The 23,071-nt window shown below is 36.4% G+C and overlaps 1 protein-coding gene across 6 annotated transcripts in view; it reads right to left on the bottom strand.

The window, feature by feature from the left end:
- MICU3 (mitochondrial calcium uptake family member 3) overlaps window positions 1–23,071 on the bottom strand; it is a 93,231-nt gene that overhangs the window by 39,784 nt on the left and 30,376 nt on the right. For 5 of the 6 annotated variants that reach the window (XM_070364354.1, XM_070364356.1, XM_070364352.1 and 2 more), the window contains 2 exons: window positions 10,129–10,282; window positions 6,338–6,369 (listed from right to left, as the gene is read on the bottom strand). In XM_070364354.1, the coding sequence (XP_070220455.1) occupies window positions 6,338–6,369; window positions 10,129–10,282 (186 nt within the window). Of the gene's footprint in view, window positions 1–6,337; window positions 6,370–10,128; window positions 10,283–15,589; window positions 15,732–23,071 lie in introns of those variants that run through there. The other variant, XM_070364355.1, reaches the window with a different exon arrangement.

Genomic DNA, 23,071 nt, shown 5'->3' with positions numbered 1-23,071 from the left:
TGCTAAGAGTCGGAAACAGCTGAGCGACTTCACTTTCACTTTTCACTTTCATGCATTGGAGAAGGAAATGGCAACCCACTCCAGTGTTCTTGCCTGGAGAATCCCAGGGACAGAGGAGCCTGGTAGGAGGCCGTCTATGTGGTCACACAGAGTCGGACACGACTGAAGTGACTTAGCAGCAGCAGCTGCAGCAGGGCTTCCTTAGAGAAGGCAATGGCGACCCACTCTTGTACTCTTGCCTGGAAAATCCCATGGACAGAGGAGCCTGGTAAGCTGCAGTCCATGGGGTCACTAAGACAGAACTGAGCGACTTCACTTTCACTTTTCACTTTCATGCATTGGAGAAGGAAATGGCAACCCACTACAGTGTTCTTTCCTGGAGAATCCCAGGGACGGGGGAGCCTGGTGGGCTGCCGTCTATGGGGTCGCACAGAGTCGGACACGACTGAAGTGACTTAGCAGCAGCAGCAGCACCTCTTTAGGCTAAGTGGAATGACTAGATTTTTCTTTAGGGGAGAACCTTAACTACCTCCTAAAAAATCACTGGTAAGATAAGGCACAGACTGAATTTACACCAAAACCATTTTTTTTTTTAACTTTGTGTTGTGGACATTATGAGAGAATAATATAATTACTTCCTACCTTTAGCAGCTATTAACACTTTACCAATTTTGTTTCACTTATTTCTCTTTTCCCACTTTTCTTTTGTGGGGGACTGCAGGGCTTCCTAGGTAGCGCCTGTGGTAATGAATCTACCTGCCAATGCAGGAGATGTAAAAGAGGCAGGTTTGATTGCTGGGTAGGGAAGTTGCCCTGGAGTAGGGAATGGCAACACATTCCAGTTTTCTTGCCTGGAAAATCCCATGGACAGAGGAGCCTGGCTGGCTACAGTCCATGTGGTTGCAAAGAGTTGGACATGACTGGGCACCAGCACCACCAGATATATATATATATTATAAATGTGTATATATGAAATCTAATTAAGATAAAACACTGAATTTAAGTTCTGGGGCCAGTTAGAAAAGGATGGTTCCATGGAAGCCCTAGAAATGGTGCCCACCTAATGCAGGTCAGATATGATCAGCAGGTTTCACATACTGTCTGTTTTCTGTAGCCCATTTGGATTTAGGCAATTCTGGGGTAGATGAAGCAACTGGGCGACAGATTATACTGGGAAAGAATGAAGAGTATTTTATAGTGACTTAAAGAATGATGACATCAGATGAAGTGGGAAAACAGGCTATTGAGTTATTACGGTCACTGTTGCAATTTTTTCCTAATTTTAACCTAAATATTCAGTAAAGAATACACACTCCAATTGCTGATTAGTCAGCTATTTTTTTTTTTTTAATCAAGCAGAAGCGGGACTATTTTGCAAAATTTAAACATTTGACTCATTGCTCAGATACTAAAACAATTTTGTATTTATTGTGCATACTTGTGTTAAGAGCAACTAAGTGAAAATTATAAATAGGTTAATTGTGAAAAATTATTAAGGATTTGGTAAGATAACTTGAAATAATTTGAAATTAAAAAAAAAATTAGTCTGCTAAGTAACACAATGAAAAACAAACGAAACTCTAGCAAGTGCTTCTTTTCCAGATCTGATTTTTGCTACTTAAAAAGTGTGGTTCCCTAAAAGGCCCTGGCATCATTACCTTGCCAGACAGCTTGTTAGAAATGCACAATCTCAGATCCCATCCCAGACCTACCGAACCAGAATCTACTTTTAACAAGATCTATGAATGACTTTTATGTACACAAGTTTGAGAAACACTTTAGATGAATCCTTTCTGATGTGTGTCCTAAGTCACTTCAGTCGTGTCCAATTCTTTGCAACCCTGTGGCCCATAGCCCATGTATATCAAAATGCTGTCCATGGGATTCTCAGGCAAGAATACTGGAGTGGGTTGCTGTGCCCTCCTCCAAGGGATCTTCCCCCCTTTCCCAATGTCGTTGTACCTTAAAAAGCCCTGTGACATTTATAAACCATCTTTTTCATTACTGAGCTGAGTTAGCAGACAAATAGGGAATCTCTGGGATGCCAAAGGCAGGAGAGGTATTTTTAGGGGATTTATAGAGTCCCTGAAGTCCATCTGTGAGTTCTTGCTCTCACTTCCTTCATACTGTTATTTCCGCACGGCAGGTAACAGATGCCACCAATGCTGAGTACTGTCTCACTAGGATACCAATGGCACAGAGGTCAGAATTCACAACGACTAATGATGCTTAATGTTTAAACAACAGTAAATCCATAAAGATTTTTGTTAAAACAGGAGATTAAAAAGTATTTTGAGTATTCTTTATACACTTTCATTTATACTGTCTCTATTATATTGATATTACCTCTCTTTCTCCCTTTGAACTCTTTCCATGTATTAAACTCCATTTCTTCTACTCAGCAAAAATTTAAGACCAAAAAATCAGAGCTACCTTTTATTTGAGTTTCTTCTGTGTGCTCCTTTTTTTTTTTTTCTGTGTGCTTAACAATAGCCTAATACACACTTCTTTTAATTCTAAAAATTCTCATTATGCATATATTACTGTGTCTTAAGATAAATAACTTACCCAGGATCACACAATTAATCAGTGACTGGCCAGATCCTTACTCACTCTAAGCAGTTTATTTTTGTAATAATTTAGTTCTGTCTGGTCTAGATCATCCAACTGACACATTGATCTTCTTTCATATCAATTTTAGGGACTTTTAAATTTATTAAAATTTGTATTTCTGCTCAGGCTCGGACTCTCTCTCCCCACCCCCAGTGCCTATCTTAGTCTCTTAAAGGCAGTAGTATTGAAGACAGAGAATTTGATTGGCTTTTGTCCCTGGTTTCTGGGAGAAAGACTCCATATCCTTAGACCACACCAAAGTTTATGCTGAGGAGAAGAATCAGGATTGGGGCTGACCTTCAAAAACAACCCCATGACTCAAGGGTTGGGGGTGTGAGCTAGCCTGACCTCTGGGGAGGGAAGAAGAGAGGAGAAGAAACGGAGATTGAATTCATTTGTGTGGTCAATGATTTGATCAAGCGCAGCTATGCAATGAAACCGCCAATAAAAACTCTGGACACCAAGCTCAGAAGAGCTTTCAGGTTTGTAAACACATGGGTGTGCCAGGATGGGGCCATACCCTGATCCTCAGGAAGAAAGCACAGAAGCTCTGTTCGGAACCCTCCTACACCTTGTGTGTCTCTCCATTTGGCTGGCCTTGATTTGTTCCCTTATAATGATAATTATAAATTGGAAATCGAAGTACAAAATGTTTCTGAGTTCTATGAGTCGGTCTAACAAATTATTTAACTTGAGGGAAGTTGTGGGAACTATCTGAATTTGTAGCCACTTGGTCAGAAGTGTGGGTGGTCTGGGATCCCTTGAAAAGCAGCTGGCATCTGAAATGGGGGCAATCTTTTGGGGGATTGGGTCCTTAAATCTGTGGGATCTGATGCTAACTCTGGATGGTGAGTATCAGAATTAAATTGCAGTACTGCAAGTAGGGACTAAATAAATATTTGCTGGATTGAATTCATTTACCTAGAATTACAGACCTTTGTTGGCAAAGTAATATCTCTGCTTTTGAATATGCTATCTAGGTTGGTCATAACTTTCCTTCCAAGGAGTAAGCGTCTTTTAATTTCATGGCTGCAGTCACCATCTGCAGTGATTTTGGAGCCCAGAAAAATAGTCTGACACTGTTTCCACTGTTTCCCCATCTATTTGCCATGAAGTGATGGGACCAGATGCCATGATCTTCGTTTTCTGAATGTTGAGCTTTAAGCCAACTTTTTCACTCTCCTCTTTCACTTTCATCAAGAAGCTTTTTAGTTCCTCTTCACTTTCTGCCATAAGGGTGGTGTCATCTGCATATCTGAGGTTATTGATATTTCTACCGGCAATCTGGATTCCAGCTTGTGCTTCTTCCAGCCCAGCGTTTCTCATGATGTACTCTGCATATAAGTTAAATAAACAGGGTGACAATATACAGCCTTGACGTACTCTTTTTCCAATTTGAACCAGTCTGTTGTTCCATGACCAACCTAGATAGCATATTAAAAAGCAGAGACATTACTTTGCCAACAAAGGTCCGTCTGGTCAAGGCTATGGTTTCTCCAGTAGTCATGTATGGATGTGAGAGTTGGACTGTGAAGAAAGCTGAGCGCCAAAGAATTGATGCTTTTGAACTGTGGTGTTGGAGAAGACTCTTGAGAGTCCCTTGGACTGCAAGGAGATCCAACCAGTCCATTCTAAAGGAGATCAGTCCTGGGTGTTCTTTGGAAGGAATGATGCTAAAGCTGAAACTCCAATACTTTGGCCATCTCATGCGAAGAGTTGACTCATTGGAAAAGACCCTGATGCTGGGAGAGATTGGGGACAGGAGGAGAAGGGGACGCCAGAGGATGAGATGGCTGGATGGCATCACCGACTTGATGGACGTGAGTCTGAGTGAACTCTGGGAGTTGGTGATGGACAGGGAGGCCTGGCATGCTGCAATTCATGGGGTCGTAAAGAGTCGGACACGACTGAGCAACTGAACTGAACTGAACTGACAGATGCCTTTTAAAGGATTTATACAATTTTCTTGAGTACAATTTTTTAAGTAAATACTTAATATATATGTTATAGGAAAATTAGGAAGTGCAGAAAATAAAAACAGATTGTGATTCAGGGATTAACCATAATTAAAATTTTTATTTAATCTCATTTTAATTTCATTCTTTATCTATTTATTTTTTGTCATTCTTGTTGCAAATATTGAATAATTTTCTATGTAAAGTTTTGTAAGCATGATCATATTTTCCTGCCAAACATTCTTCATTTTCATTTTAATGGCTACAGAGCAGTTCTGAGTAACTTTTTATATTCTTAAAACCTGTGAACCCAGAAGAGATATTGCTTATGTGAATTATATTTAATTATATTTAATGCATGTGGAAATAGAAATGATACTTTTCTTATTGGTCACACCCCATAGCTTGTGGAATCTTAGTTTCCTGACCAGGGATTGAACTGCGACCTCAGCAGTGAAAGTGCTGAGTCCTAACCACTGTGGTGGTGGGAGTTTAGTCACTAAGTCGTGTTCGACTCTTTGTGACCCCATGGATTTAGCCTGTCAGGCTCATCTGTCCATTGGATTTCCCAGGCAAGAATATTAGAGTGGGTTGCCATTTCCTCCTCCAGGGAATCTTCCTGACCCAGGGATCAAACCCAGGTCTCCTGCATTGCAGGTGGATTCTTTACCAACTGAACTACCAAGGAAGCACCCTAAGCACTGTGCCACCAGGGAAACGATATATTCCCAAGAAATGATATATTTTTAAAACACAAAAATACATAAGCACATATTCTATTATCTCTCAGAGTGATGATGTCATCACTCATCATGAAGCCTCTAGAAAACGCCACTGTACCCTTGTGAGAGAATGAGAGTAACAGAACAAGCAACTTCTCCGTTCATTATGAAGACAGTCTTGACTTTATGGATGCCCTGAAAAGGTCTTTGCATGTTAAGAAAAATCAGTTTATATTATTTTACAATGTGCTGCTTTATTCAACCCTATGTTTTTAGGCCTATTCATGTTGATAAACATAGGTCTTATGTATTATTCATTTTAGCTCTTCTTCATTTGTCCTTCATATGCCTACTTCACATTCTTTTATTAATCTTCTACTAATTGACATTTATATTGTTTCTGATTTTTTCAGGACTCCTAGTATAAGCATGCAAATGTTTCTCTTATATCTAGAAGTAGAATTTTTGATATGCATAAGATATTGCCAAATTTCTCTCAAAAGAGAAAATACCAACTTACATTCTCACCTGGTTCCTCCTTTCTATCCTTGATAATTACTGGTATTGTTAGATTTCTGGAAGCTGACTACTTGATGGGTGTAAAACAGTATCATATAATTGGTTTAATTTGCATATCCCTGATTACTGGTGAGGTTTGCATATCCCTGAATACATACATTTATTGGCCTCTCTGGCTATGTCCATCCATTATTTTCTTATTATCTTTTTTATGTTGATTTACAGGACTTCTATATAATTATAAGATACTTAGCCTTTTCTGTTCATAGGTTGCAAGCATATTCTCTCACATGTCATACCTCTTTTAACATTGTTGACACTGTCTTTTGTGTGCCAACATTTTTAATATTTAATTTAGCAAAATTTGCCAATAATCTCCTTTGAGTTTAGCTTTATGTATATTTATACATGTACATATCACAATGTACGCATCATAAACATATATATATGTGTGTGTATATATATATATATACACACACACATATTTAATTGTGTGCATGCCTATGTATAGCAAGAGCTTTAACTTACCTGCTTGGAAAGTGACTTCCATGTTTTAGCAACTATAAAAAACAAACATAAAAAAGTGGATAATAAATACTTCATGTAATGTGTATAAAAATCCAGTAACCATCTACATCATAACTCATGACACTGACTTTTATATCTAAAAGGCAAAGTTTTTTTTAACCTCAAGATGTGGACCTATGTATGTTATACATTTTGTATTGGTCTCATGTACTATAAACTATTCATAATAATATCAGTGGAGTAGAAAACATATTTTCCATAATCATCATCTCACTTTGGAGATTTCTAGATTTAAAAAGTAAATTAACTTACTCCAAGTTAAATATCCTATGGGCTTAAAACACAAATAATGATATTCATTAAATGTTTTTAGAATATACAATAATAGAGAAATTATAATTTTAAGGTGTTACCCATGATCTCTGCTGTATTAATATCTCTGATTACAATTTGAAGGTTGGGTTTCTCTACAGTGAATGGGAAGGACAGGGCAAAGATAAAAAGAAATGAAGGAGAGAACAGGTGATGTTCTAGAAAGACTTGGCCTGTTCTCCACTCTTCTCTAAGAATGTTACAGTTGAATAAAATACTGGAGGTCACTTTCTCTTTCTGATTTCTCCTCACATCCCTGAAGACCTCAAACACTATAAGTCTTATAATATTAAAATAAGTGCAGTCAACAGTGCTGTTTCTTTGCTCAAATTTGAACACTGTGAATATATAATGCCTGTCCAAGAATTATCTCCAGGTTTGAATGTGATTAAGTCCTATAATACAGCTGTGTTAGCAACTAGTAAATATTAACTATTTCAGCTACAGCACAATAATGACAAGTAATATTTTTTCTCCATGGTCATGTGGGTTTTTTTATATAATTAACCATAGTTAATATAAATAATATATCAAATTCAAGATTATAAGATAGGCAGTTTTTGCTATGTACTTTTCTCTCTTTTAAGCAATGTAATAAGTCATTTTAAGATCACGAGGGAAGAACCATATTCTAAAATTTAGCAAACTGATTCCTATGAAGATAGTTTTCTTCTCTATGCAGTAACAACATCCTTTCTTTACCTAAGATAGTTAATATGGAACCCTGTAATCAAGTGATTAAAATCACAGGTCTATAAGGTAGACTTCAGCATTTAACTTTAATTATAATACTTTATACATTCACTGCGTAGACATCTTCATTTACATAGTGAACATAACAATGTAAATAATTTTATTATTCTGTTGCTTTTGAAATATAGCAGTAAGAAAGGAAGAAAAGTAAATGGTACAAAAGTACATGCATATGCTCTTATGCAATGTTCAGAAGGTATTTATCAGAAGAGGAAGTTAGACACTCTTGAGTTTTGTAGGGTTTATGAGATTTCCAGGGTAAATTATTCACAAAAGACATATTCATTCTGCCGGATATGTCATCATGTTCAGTATTACTGGCTTTTTAAAAAATAAAACTAAAGAGCCATTAAGATTGTTCTTCAAAGGATTCTCTGATTTTCTAAATTCTTTATTTCAAATGAAGTTACTGCATATATAAGGTAAAGAGAAACTTCATTCTTTTGGACATATTTTATTTCTTAGGCTATAGGTTGATGTTCATTATATTTTTAATACTTTTAAGTCTGAACTTTTTAAACAATAAATTCTTTAAAATTAAAAAGTACTTGAAGCTACATGAAAATAATTACTTATTTTAGCTCTAGATGGAAAATTTACCTTTTAGGTTCCATATAAGTAGGTAAAATAAATTTTCTTGATTTCAAACATAAAGTTATAATCAGTGATCTGATGTATATCTCAATTAACATTTATTTGAATTATAATTATTAAGCAAATGTTTACATGGCATAGCATTTTCCTGTTAATGTTGCCATAAAATTAAGGATTTTAAAAAATAATGGTTCTGAATTCAAGTGATAATGATGATGATAACAATGACACCTAGCAAAGCGTATTAAGTGCCTACTGTATATTGGTATTACACTAAACATAACTGATATCATTCAATCCTCAAAAAACCTCCTAAGACTTTGTTACTTTCACTTTTATAAATGAAGAAACAGAAGACTAAATAACTTACTCAGGTTCTCAAAGCTCATAAAAAATGCCAAGGTCTAAACACAAGTCTGTCTAATTTTAATAGGCTACTTTGATATGTATATGATTTAATATTCCATCTCTGAAGCATATTTTCTTTTTAGAGGTAAATATTTATTTTTAAAGCCCTATACTTTAAAAAAAAAGTTTTTACAAATATCTTGATCTTTAGTTATCATTCTTAATTACAGCTTAGAAGTACTGATTAGAAATTAACTGATGTTGACAGAGAATGAAAAATATCATATGACATATGACATCTCTTATATGTGGAATCTAAAAAGAAATGATACAAATGAACTACTTACAAAACAAAAAGAGACTCACAGACTTAGGGAATGAACTTATGGTTGCCTATACACACTGTTGTTCTGTTTAAAATGGATAATCAACAAGGTCCTATGTATAACACATGGAACTCTGTTCAATGTTATATGTCAGCCTGGTTGGGAGGGGAGTTTGGGGGAGAATGGGTACATGTATATGTATGGCTGAGGCCCTTTACTATCCACCCCATCACAACATTGTGAATCAGTTATACCCCAATACAAAATAAAAAATAAATTAATTAAATATAAAAAATAAACTAATGTTAATCTGAGTTTCTTGCTTAAAGAAAACACCTGACAATATTTGTTGTCAATAATAACATATGAGATTTCAAGTGAAAATTAAAATTTTGGAAAGCTTGTATACACCATGCATTTGACAGCTTTCCAACAAGCAAAGACTTTTCTGATAAGATTCTGATGGTATTAGTGAATGTGATTTTTTAAAAAACATTGTACAGTGAAATATGGCAATATTTGACAGATCGATGTAATTTAATGAATCAATATTTTCTAGCTGATAGTACAAAATTATATTAATGTAAAGAAAAAAGAGCCATTCAAATATGCAATGTAGGCCAATGGATTTTAACAAAACAGATGACAAAAATGTCAGAGTCCACATTGCAACTAAACTTTAAGAAACTACCAGCAGCCAAGTATTGATATAATACCAAAGAAGAATATCTATGATTATTTGAAAAGGCTTTTGTAATACCCTTCCCTTTTCCTCCTTCAATATCTGTTAGGCAGATTTTGTTCATTTGTCGATACTTTCTGAAAACAAACACTGCAACAAATTGAACACAAAGGCAGATATAAGAATCCAGATGTCTTCTATTAAGTCAGACATTAAAGTGACTTTGTAAGAATGTACATAATGCCAAAAAGTTTGAGAACCACTGCCTTAACACATGGAAAAGTGAGAAACAATCAATCTACATTTACACTGTAGGAACCATGACATATTCAGAAAAGACACAGGAAGAATTCTTGTCCAAGTCTAACTGCAAAGCCAGTTCTCTGAGTTCTTCTGTCCAGGCTGGATATAAGAACTGATTTGGCAGAATAAGAACCTTTATCAAGAATATTAAAAATAAGGTGGGTGTTTAGTCTGATGTACTGAGAAAGAGGGAACAAATGAAATTTCTGAAAAGAAAAGATACCAGTAGGGGTTTATAAGAAGTATTAGTCATTGTATCTTTTGATACATAGTAGCACAACATCATATCTTTTGAAGTATTACATTACTTGGTTAGTTGTTCTGAAAAACTTACACTGCTCCACAATTTTAAAAAATAGAGATAAGAAAAAATGTTATAACATTGTTGAGATAAACTTGAGAAATATACTTACTTTTGGGCTCATCTGTTGTAACAGCCAAAATAAAATCATACGGAGTCATGAACAACTGCCCTTCACATTCTATAGAAGCAAACAAACGAAATCGCCTTTCCCGAGATGTAGCATAGAGGTCCAGGTCTTCGACTTCTGTTCTGCCAACAGCAACCTGAAGTTAAGAAAGCAAGTAAGTCTGGACTGTGTGAAGCGACACTTCCTTCTAGAAGATACATGTCTTCAATTACGTTGAGAGGGAATTAACAGAGCAAAAGAAAAAAGGTGAAAATACATAATCATAAACAAATATCCACATGAATAAAATGAATTAACGCTCAGAAGATCCTACTATGAATATCATTCAGATTCTGAAGACTTTACACTGGCTCTTTGAACTCGTGATTTCTTTCTTTAGTTTCAGTCTCGGAGAACGTTAAATTTCTGAGCTAGTAGTTTCTTCAGAAGGAACACCAACACTTGCTGAATGCCTACTATGTACTCTCTATATAGGCCTACTTATTTAATTAGAACTCTTTTTACTGTAGTCTATTAATCTTCTAAAAGAAGAAAGGGAAACCCTGACAAGCTGTTCATGGCAACAACTAAGGAAACCATTTAACAGCAGAGTTTAGATTTGTGCTAAAGTCGCTAACTCTAGATCACTAGGGTAGAGTTACCACCAATGATCACTCTGAATTCTACCCAAAGTTAAGATAAGCAGAATGAGGAGTGTGTGTGTATGGGGAGAAGGGAATCTCTTTTGTTTTCCTTAATTTTTAAAATCTTTCCTGGTAGATAGATAAACAATTTCTATTATTTATTTTCTTTGAACTGTAACAAAACTGTTAATATTTTTCTTCCTGATTCCAAAAGCAATGCATAGCTACTGTATATAATTCAGAAGACAGAATTTAAAAACTTGTAATTGTTTATGAATTTTTTGCCAAAAAATCAGGGTTATACTAAACTGTCTGGTTATCTGATTCTTTTTACTAATTAATATATCATTTTTCCATGGCACTAGTCTAGTTTTAGTAACAATGCAATATTACATAGTAAATGTTTGTTGCCTAACTAAATTAATGAATTCCACATGGTTGAATATTTAGGTAATTCATAGTACTTCACTACTATAAAACAATGTTATTAACATAATGGCCTGCCGTGAAAATATTTAGATGTATCTATAAATAGTTCCTTGGGATTAATTCCTGGGAGTAAACTTATTGGTCAAACAGTCATTTCATACACATTATCGAGATACTTCCAGGAAGCTTATGGCAATTTACATGGCTATCAACAATATAAAATTATACCTTCACACATTTCACACAAAACATTTTATATCAGAAAAAAATTCTTCTTTAGGATGACAAACTTAATCTCCTTATTGCCTCTTCTAAGTCATTCCAAACTGTGTACAAACTTAAAATTATTTAAACATCCAATATTTTGAGAAGTTGTATCAAAACAGACAATAAGAACTTTCAGTAAGGAAAATACATTTTATATTTCTAAGTTACACCTTATTAAAAAAAGCCAGGCAAATTATTAATCTTTTCTACTACTCTGAAGACTAAGACTTTTAAAAACATAATGGAAATAGTCAAATAAAAAAATTTTTAAATGCCTTTTTTAAATGGCCTGTACAACAGGTAGAATCTAGTCTCAGCCCTTAAAGAATATATGATCTATATAGGTGGACAAAATGCTAGTTGGAGGGACAAAAGGTACAAACATGGAAAAGAAAGTCAGAGTAAAGAGAAGAAAAGCACAATAGACTGAGGTTAGTAAGAAGACTTCCCTGGTGGCTCAGACGGTAAAGAGTTTGCCTGCGATGTGGGAGACCAGGATTTGATCCCTGGATTGGGAAGATCACTTGGAGAGCATGGCAACCCACGTCAGTATTCTTGGCTGGAGAATCCCTTGGACAGAGAAGCCCTGGCAGGCTACAGTCCATGGGGTTCCAAAGAGTTGGACATGACTGAGCAACTAAGCACAGGAAGAACAACATATGAATTTTAATGTCAGGAAGAGATATGAGCATTCTAGGTTTACACAGCATATGTGAAGGTGGAAATCATCTTCCTGCAACAAAAGTTTTGCATTCATGGAAAAGTGTAGGTAAACTGTTAACAATTTCTGAGTGAAAGACTAAAGGACCGGGATTTAATCTGACAGAAAACAAAAATGGCCTTAGGAGATTCTTAAGTGAAGTAATGACAGAAAGAAAATGGTACTTTAGAAAGACAAAGCAACCTGGTAACAGAGATAAGATAGCTCAGCAGTATATTAATAGCAAAGTCAGATAATCCATATATTGGGAAGTTATTTGGGCTCTACCATGGGTAAGGAGGGCTTCCCTCATAGCTCAGTTGGTAAAGTCTGACAGCAATGCAGGAGACCTGGGTTCAATCCCTGGGTTGGGAAGATCCCCTGGAGAAGGAAATGGCAACCCACTCTGGTATTCTTGCCTGGAGAATCCCACGGACAGAGGAGCCTGGCAGGTTACAGTCTATGGGGTCGCAAGAGTCAGACACGACTGAGCGACTAAAGTGCACATAGGTAAGGAGTCACTCAATCACTCAGTGTCAATAATAAGCAATAATTTCCCTGAATACTCCTCAGGGATCCATCTACCATCTTAAGTCTGCTTCTACATCTGTATCTCAGGGGCTTTTTCTTCCTCTCTGGGCAGGGGAACCAATCTTGTCTGTGACCATAGTTTATTCTCCTGTTTTCTTCTCGCTAAGCCATTTCCTTGGGTTGAGGTGGCCCCCATCAACCATGACTCATCTCCAGTGAATTTCCTAAAGGACCACTCGATGTGGGGCACTCACTGCTTCTGCACCATAATCTGAAGTCATGCTTCAATCTAACACCCAGAACCACAATTTTTGCCTATTTCCTATAACCTAACATGAACTTTATGTGTGACTTCCGCCCTTACCTGGTGCTGCCACTACTGCTCATGAGGTGCCTGCTGCTTTCTCATCAAACTATCCCTCCTTAGGCCTGGTCCCAGCACACCAAGCCTGCCTGCCTGCTGCAGCTGGCAATTTGATCTACCTATGAACTAATGCTGACAAATCCTCCTTTTCCTTAACTTCTACCAACAATCAATTAACAAAGCCTGTTGTTCTCCCTCTGATTTCTCACATCCACCCACTGCTACTACGTTTGTTTAAGCAGTCACTACTTCCCTAAAATTTTAGTCATGGCCTGTGGTTTTCGCCTCTATTCTACGAGAGAAAGAAAGAAAAAAACACGTGGAACTGTGGAACAATTTGTATTCTTTGAACACAAGAAACAGTTTCAGAAGTTAAAGGTTTTCATTAAAACATCACTGTATGTATGAGTTCTACCTCTAGTTGCCTTAGCAGAAGTACCCGTCATTTTTGATAATGGCACTAGGTGCCTACTGGTCTATTTATCACCTTAAAAGGAGGTGTGGGGAGGAGTTTGGGAACGGTTTGTGCCACAAATACATATATTTATAAATATATATTTCTATCCCTAAAAGGGATATACACACACACACACACACACATATTTGGTATACATATATATGGCATATATATATATATCCTAAAGGGGAAGAATATAATTTACATATAAAAAAGATAACCAGAGCCTGAGTGCTTAAAAGGGCCTCCAGCTACTGCAGTTGTGTGGGTCCCTCCATTGCCTCTGCTCAATTTAGTGTGATAAATCACATGGTGTAATAATACACATTGTTGTTGTTCAGTCACTAAGTTGTGTCCAACTCTTTGCCACCTCCTGGACTGCAGCATGACAGGGTTTCCTGTCCTTCACCATCTCCTGGAGCTTGCTCCAAACTCATGTCCATTGAGTCGGTGATGCAATCCAACCATCTCATCCTCTGCCACCTCCTTCTTCTCCTGCCCTCAATCTTTCCCAGCATCAGGATCTTTTCCAGTGAGTCAGTTCTTGGCATCAGGTAATGAAAGTATTGGAGCTTCAGCTTCAGCTCAGTCCTTCCAATGAATATTCAGGGTTGATTTCCTTTAGGATTGACTGGTTGGATCTCCTTGCAGTCCAAGGGACTCTCAAGAGTCTTCTCCAGCACCACAATTTGAAAGCAACAATTATTTGTCATTCAGCCTTCCTTATGGTCCAGCTCACATCTGTACATGACTACTGGAAAAACCATAGCTTTGACTAGACGGACCTTTGTTGGCAAAGTGATGTCTCTGCTTTTACTTACTCTGTCTAGGTTTGTCATAGCTTTTCTTCCAAAGAGCAAATGTCTTTTAATTTCATGGCTGCAGTCACCATCTGCAGTGATTTTGGAGCCCTAGAAAATAAAATCTGTCACTGTTTTCACTTTTCCCCCATCTTTTTGCCATGAAGTTGGCATTGCTCAAATGAACCATAGATTGGTAGTAAGCAAAAAACAATTTTCTCATGCCATCACAGTAAACTGGCCTGATCCTAGAGCATTCTAGTTATCATTAGCTGGTAGGACTGGGCTCATCTGGCTGGAGGATCTGATGGGATAGAGCAAAACAGAAAATCAATACTTGGGTCAGTTTTTATACTTTCTGTTCACTTCCACTGACTGATTTGTCTCTTCATACTCAAATACCATAATGCTTTAATTGGTATAGCTTTTGATCATGTTTTTGACTTTAGGTAAAGCAAGACTCCATATGACTGTCAAGCTTTTAAAAATATTTTTGCTGACTGATATGCAATCTTTTCTTCTATGTGAGATTTGAAATTAATCTATGAGGTTCTGTTTTTAAAATTCCATTGATACTTTGGGAGTACACTGAGTTTTGGTGCAATTTAGGATGACTTGACTATAACAAAAAAGCAGCAGACTCACAGATATAGAGTACTAACTAGTGGTTAACAGTAGGGAGAGGGAAGGGAGGCACAGTAGAGCGGTGCTGGAGTGTGAGATACAAACTCTTGGATGTAAGACAGGTTACAAGGATGCACAATCCAACACAACACAAGGAACACAGCCAATATTTTGCTGTAACAGTAAATGGAATGTAACCTTTAAAAATTGTATAAACTGAATTTTTTTCAAAACTGCCTTTTCATTTTACAGCTGCTGGGAAATTGCATTTTACACATTTTAGGAAATTATTTCATGGGATTTGCTTAACATTCTTTTCAAGTTTGCTGAAAATGTTTAGGGAATCTTCTTCTAGCTCTAAAAAAAATGCTATCTTTTATTTTACTGAGAAATTACAAAACATTCTACATTTGAGTTCTATAATCTCAGTGTTGTTACTTACAAAAATAGAACATATACTTGTGTCTGTATATATATACATGGAAATAAAATTTTCAAACACACCTGTAAAATAACAGCTATAATTTAGTCATAAAAATAAATAATGATCATTTTCAGGTAACTGTGGATCCTCTAAGTCATGCCAACATAAGTAAGACAAGTGGTTTAAGAAACAATAGAAATGATAAAAGTTACATTTTTAATTACCTCATCTTCCCAAAAGAAATTAAAAAATACTGTGTCAATGCAATTATTTTCTCTGGAATTTCCAAGCTCAGACCTTTGCAACTAGTACTTGGATGTTACTTCTTAAGGTACTGAAACGAAGGCCTTCAGGCCACATCATTATCCTTCCTGTGAATAACAGAAAGCAAAGGTTCACTGCCAAGGCACCGGCTCATGTTACATCAGGTCAGCAATTTGAAAATTTACTCTGTAGTAAGGTCTGGTTTTCCCAAGGAGGTAAGATTAAACGCCAGATAAAGGATTCACTACTTAACAATTAGAGAAACTGATGCCTACAAGCTGATAATAACCTAAAAAGATAACTTGAAACAATTATATCAATTATCTAAACACCGTAAAACACATTACCTTTTAGCAGCTGAGAAATGGAGACCCGAGAAGAAAGGATGGAAGAAGGAAAAATAAAAACCATTTGTACTGAGTAAAATTATTTCAATTACTCATGCTTAGTAGTTTATTTTTAAAATGTTTTATGAAATCAAATCAGTACTAATTTTTTAAAGTAAAGAATGATTAAAACATGCATTTAATTTCATGTTGGATGGTGATCATTTGGTATGAGGCCCTACCATATATTGGCAAATGTACCAACATTTTTATAAAACATTAAAAAGCAAATATCATTTGAATTTATATCTTTATTTTATATTTTCTGGGCAAGAATCTTATGAGATGTGCATGAGATTCTATTCACATCTATTTTTATTCTAGCTAAAATGATGTTCATGGAAGTATTACATTTGGCTTTCTCAAATGGCTTCAGGCTGATTTAAAAGCTTCTAAGAAGATAAAAGGGGTAACATTTTCTTTGCTTGTTGGGTGGTCGAAAGGTTAAACATCAAGTTCTCAGTGTGGGAAAATCCCAAAGTCCTCTAAGGGAAATGTTTTGATGCTTGGTAAATATGTCCATTTGGAAATATATACAACTAAAGATCAGTCAAGAAGCACTTCCCTGGCTGAGATCACATTGGGAAAAAAAAGTAACTGACCAATTATTTTAAAGTCTCCACTTGCACTGTTACATTAGCTTACATTACAGGATTCTTTATAAGTTTACAAAGTACCTTCACATATATCATCTCATTATTTGATAGGACAGTGGGCGAACGTATCTCTGAGGTGTTAGTAATCACAGTAGTTTGATATGTACACCTAGCCTCTTCCTAGGGCCTTGCTCCAGCAGTGACCTCCCCTGCCTTTCCTACCTCACTGTTTTCACCTCTTCCACTCCCACTGAGTGCTTCCCTTCAGCGCACACACATTTCTCCCATTTGGAAGCTTTCCGACCCACCTCTCCATCCAGCTTGTCACAGCAGATCTCCTCTGTTTCAGCAAGTTCTCCCCTTCACCACTCCACTAATACTGCTGGTCAAGGTCACTGATGACCTCCATGTTGCTAAATCCAGAGGCCAATTCTCAGTCAATTCAACTTACAGCATCTGACCCAGTTGATAACTCTCTTTTCCTTGCAACAATTTTTCCTGTCTAAGTCCACCCATTCCTCATTTCCCTCCTATTACCCAGGCAGTTCCTTTTTGGTACTTTTGTTGATACTGCCCTAGGCCAGTCCTTGGACTTCCTCTCTTTTTTGAATCTATACTTACTTCCTTAATCATCTCATCTAGCCTTTACAGATTATAAATATACTGACAAATCCAAAATTTCCATCTCCAGCATTCTGTGATAATATAAATTCCATGAAGGCAGGAATTTTTGTCTGAGTGGTACACTTTTGCTTCCCCAGTGCCTAGAAGAGTTTCTGGCTTTGAGCAAGCTCTCAAATATTTGCTGAATAAATGAATGACTGAATATGGTTGTAAAACTTACTGTAATTGTTAAATAAGGATTCCCGTAAAAGTTAAAACATACTATTAAAAAACCCAGTTGATAACTCTCTTTTCCTTCCTCAGTGATCAATGCAAGCAAATAAAGGAAAACAACAGAATGGGAAAGACTAGAGATCTCTTCAGGAAAATTAGAGATACCAAGGGAATATTTCATGCAAAGATGGGCTCGATAAAGGACAGAAATGGTATGGACCTAACAGAAGCAGAAGATATTAAGAAGAGGTGACAAGAATACATAGAAGAACTGTACAAAAAAGATCTTCACGACCCAGATAATCACGATGGTGTGATCGCTGACCTACAGCCAGACATCCTGGAATGTGAAATCAAGTGGGCCTTAGAAAGCATCACTATGAACAAAGCTAGTGGAGGTGATGGAATTCCAGTGGAGCTATTTCACATCCTGAAAGATGATGCTGTGGAAGTGCTGAACTCAATATGCCAGCAAATTTGGAAAACTCAGCAGTGGCCACAGGACTGGAAAAGGTCAGTTTTCATTCCAATCCTAAAGAAAGGCAATGCCTTTCTTTGAATGCTCAAACTACCACACAATTGCACTCATCTCAAATGCTAGTAAAGTAATGCTCAAAATTCTCCAAGCCAGGCTTCAGCAATACATGAACCGTGAACTTCCAGATGTTCAAGCTGGTTTTAGAAAAGGCAGAGGAACCAGAGATCAAATTGCCAACATCTGCTGGATCATGGAAAAAGCAAGAGAGTTCCAGAAAAACATCTATTTCTGCTTTCTTGACTATGCCAAAGCCTTTGACTGTGTGGATCACAAGAAACTGTGGAAAATTCTGAAAGAGATGGGAATACCAGACCACCTGACCTGCCTCTTGAGAAACCTATATGCAGGTCAAGAAGCAACAGTTAGAACTGGACATGGAACAACAGACTGGTTCCAAATAGGAAAAGGAGTACGTCAAGGCTGTAGACTGTCACCCTGCTTATTTAACTTCTATGCAGAGTACACCATGAGAAACGTTGGGCTGGAAGAAGCACAAGGTGGAATCATGATTGCCAGGAGAAATATCACTAACCTCAGATATGCAGATGACACCACCCTTATGGCAGAAAGTGAAGAGGAACTCAAAAGCCTCTTGTTGAAAGTGAAAGAGGAGAGTGAAAAAGTTGGCTTAAAGCTCAACATTCAGAAAAAGAAGATCATGGCTTCTGGTCCCATCACTTCATGGGAAATAGATGGGGAAACAGTGGAAACAGTGTCAGACTTTATATTTTTGGTCTCCAAAATCACTGCAGATGGTGACTGCAGCCATGAAATTAAAAGACGCTTACTCCTTGGAAGGAAAGTTATGACCAACCTAGATGACATATTCAAAAGCAGAGATATTAGTTTGCCAACAAAGGTCCATCTAGTCAAGGCTATGGTTCTTCCAGTGGTCATGTATGGATGTGAGAGTTGGACTGTGAAGAAAGCTGCGTGCCGAAGAATTGATGCTTTTGAACTGTTGTGTTGGAGAAGAGTCTTGAGAGTCCCTTGGACTGCCAAGGGACAACAAGTCCATTCTAAAGGAGATCAGTCCTGGGTGTTCATTGGAAGGACTGATGCCGAAGCTGAAACTCCAATACTTTAGCCACTTCATGCAAAGAGTTGACCCATTGGAAAAGACCCTGATGCTGGGAGGGATTGGGGGAGGGGGAAAAGGGGACGACAGAGGATGAGATGGTTAAATGGCATCACCGGCTCGATGGACATGAGTTTGGGTAAACTCCGGGAGTTGGTGATGGACAGGGAGGCCTGGCGTGCTGCGATTCATGGGGTCGCAAAGAGTCGGACACGACTGAGCAACTGAACTGAACTGAACTGATTAAAACACCAATAATTACCTGATACTAACAGGAGTGGGGAAAGTGATAAGAGGAAAACATGTTCAATGATGTGTCTTTTTTTGGAATGGTAAATTTTCTTATACCAATTTATATCAAGTTTTAGATGTATGTATTAAAATACATACAGTTTGTTAAAGTGATATGTAACCACTTGGAGACTGGAAATAGGATGTATAACTTTCAAACCACTAGAGGAAGAGAAATGATATAGGAAGAAAGAGCAATCTAATGCCAGGTGATAAGGGGAAAGAGATAATAACACATATACATAATACAGCAAAAACTCATGCAAACATGTCCACAATTATAATAAGCAAGATTGGGTTAAACCTCTCCATTAAAATGAGAAACTCTCATATTGTGTTTTTAAAAAAAACTATTAAATGTTCCTTACAAGAATAAAACAATACGAAGAGTGTTTGAAAATACACAGAATTAAGAACCAAAAGCATTAAATGGGACAAAGAAAGATTCACCAAGAAGGTACTACACACATGAACAAAACAGCTTAAAATTATATGGTAAAAAATTTATTAAAAGAATGCAATCTGATCAACTCACAATCATGGCTGAGATGTCAATACTTCTTTACTAGAAATGGATACATCAAGTGGAGAAACAAGAAAAAGGATCTGAGTAATAAACAAAGAAGGTGCTTATTAACTTTGATTTCAGTAAACAGAGAATATATAAACTTTATTAGTCATCATGAAAACATCAGTAAGATAAAACTGTGAAAGTTATACAGGTTTAATGAAATATTCATATAGTAGAGGATTATACAGGAGTGAAAATAAACTAGAAGTACATGTGTCTAGATGGATACACTTCTTAAACATTAAAAGACAAATTATAAAAAGGTAGGTAGTGTTTACATAAAATGTTTTATAGTTGCAAAATAAGTGTATACTATTCAGAGATACATCCATTTGCAATAAAACTATGGAAACTTATGGGAATGATAAAATGGTTATCTCTTTGGGGAAGAGAGGATCATGACAAGAGAAGGTATATATGTTGGTAGTTTTTTCTTTAAGCTGCTAGTACATACACAGCTAATATGCACTATAGCATTATTGTCTATTTAAAAGTTAGATATGTTCCATTTTAAAAAACAAATTCTTTCAAGGCTTATTCCCTGATGCACATGGGAAAATGCTAAAAAGACTAAAAGAAAAAAGGCCACTTCAGAAAATTTAAGATACACTATTAAATATTGATTGGATTAAAAAAAGAAAGAAAAACTGAGATTATAAGCTTTTTGAAAATAAATGACACTTAGGAATTTACAAAGAGCCCTCTGTATAATTTGGTCAATGCCATTACTGACATAAAAAAATTCATCTATGCATTTCCTATAAGAAAAATTAAGAATTTAAAATTAATGAACTAAGGGTTTATTTACATAGAAACTAAAAAAGAGGATAAGAACTCAGGAAGTTAAAAAAGAGGATAAGATAAATTTGATGAAAATAGAAGGGAATAGACAATAAAGATAAAAGCAGAAATAAAGTCCCCCAATAAAACAGTAAACACAAAAAGTGGCATTTGAAAAGATGTAATAAAACAGACAAACCTCTATCAAAGTCTGATTTTTTTTAAAAAAACTGAAAATGAATAAACATTAAACTTGAATTATGACCTATCCATAGTTTGGAAGAGCATCCAAATATAAGAAGAGACCTATAATATATTGATATCTCAATATAATATCAGTTTAAAAGGCAAGAACAATACGTACAGTATGGTCACATTTTTGCTAAAAAGGAAATGATATGTGTTTAGTTTACAGGCCTGTAAAATACATTTTTAACAGCACTGAGGGCAGAAAAGCATTTGTGACCTATAAAGTAGAAAAAGGATTTAATATTTCGGCATATTCTAAAAATCAGTCAATAAAAAATAAAAGTTGGCAAAGGATATTAATGGGCAATCCCCAGGAAACTATAAACAAACAAAAAATTCTCCACCTCACTAACAGAGAAGTAGAAATTATAACAATCATGGTAAATCATTTTTCATACTCAAATTTGGAAAACAAATTTGACAAAGTGAAAGGGGACACTGGAAGCCCATTACTTATTGCTGGCAAAAGTATATATTAGTATAACCGTTTTAAAGAACAAATTGATAGTTTCTATCAAAATATAATAGCTATGGACCCAGCAACTTAACATTTGCATGTACAAAGAACCCTGGATATTCACTGTAGCACAGTTAACAGTGGAAAAATAGAAACAATCAAAATTCCCATCAGTAGAGCAATGGTTAAATAAATTATGGCACATCACTAGAGTGGTCTGTGGTCATTTAAAAAGGATTCAATTAGGTAGATCTAGAAGTGGTTTTATGGTAAGAGCCACAAGACACATAGCAGAGTGAGAAAAAGCAAATTACGGAAGAATGGGTAAAAAATAAAAAGCTAAAATCAAAAAAAGCTCATTCTTAAACATAAATCATTTATATATCACATAAATACATACACATATACACATGCATACATAGACATATGTGTATAGACAGAAAAAATTGTGGAATGGTGCATTATTTCTTAAAAAGCAAACAGAACATATATTAGCTCCACTTTACAAAAGAGTTAGCTTAGCCCAGCATCTAGAGAGGACTTAATCAGGGCCACTCAGGCAGCAAATGAGTCTGAGACCAAAACTCAGGTTTCGGGACACTCAACTGAGTGTTCTTCCACATTACACAACTTGGTACACTGAAATACAAGGGCACCGATTTTACAATCCTCCAGGCCTATGTTCAAACGCCAGTTTCAATACTTCCTAATTAGGTAAGCTTGGGAAAAAGAGATTTCTAAACTTTAGCATTTTCACTGTAAAATGGACAAATTAAGACTAACTCTGCTGGCTTCCCCAGTGGCTCAGTTCGTAAAGAATGGAGTATTACTCAGCCATTAAAAAGAATACATTTGAATCAGTTCTGATGAGGTGGATGAAACTGGAGCCTATTATACAGAGTGAAGTAAGCCAGAAGGAAAAACATAAATACAGTATACTAACGCATACATATGGAATTTAGAAAGATGGTAACAATAACCCAGTGTACGAGACAGCAAAAGAGACACTGATGTATAGAACAGTCTTATGGACTCTGTGGGAGAGGGAGAGGGTGGGAAGATTTGGGAGAATGGCAATGAAACATGTAAAATATCATGTAGGAAACGAGTTGCCAGTCCAGGTTCGATGCATGATGCTAGATGCTTGGGGCTGGTGCACTGGGACGGCCCAGAGGGATGGTATGGGGAGGGAGGAGGGAGGAGGGTTCGGGATGGGGAACACATGTATACCTGTGGCGGATTCATTTTGATATTTGGCAAAACTAATACAATTATGTAAAGTTTAAAAATAAAATAAAATTAGAGAAAAAAAAAAAAGAATCCACCTGCAATGCAGGAGACCCAGGTTCGATCCCTGGATTTGGGAGATTCCCTGGAAAAGGAAATGGCAACCCACCCCAGCATTCTTGGCTGTAGAATCTCATGGACAGAGGAGCTTGGCGGCTACAGTCCATGGGGTAACAAAGAATCAGACACGACTGAGCGACTAAACAGCGAACGTTAACCACAAAGTGTAAACATTACATGAAAATTAAATGAGAAGACTCCCATCTCCTCTGGTCAATAAAATCAGTTTATGCAGAGTATCCTATGTGTTAATCAGCAGGGTCCAGAAATGGTCTTTGACATCTCAGATCCACGCATATATTTGCCAGCTCA

This window comes from Bos mutus, chromosome 27, assembly GCF_027580195.1.
Source record: "Bos mutus isolate GX-2022 chromosome 27, NWIPB_WYAK_1.1, whole genome shotgun sequence".
Taxonomy (NCBI): Eukaryota; Metazoa; Chordata; class Mammalia; order Artiodactyla; family Bovidae; genus Bos; species Bos mutus.
This window is presented reverse-complemented; position numbering and strand designations above follow the sequence as displayed.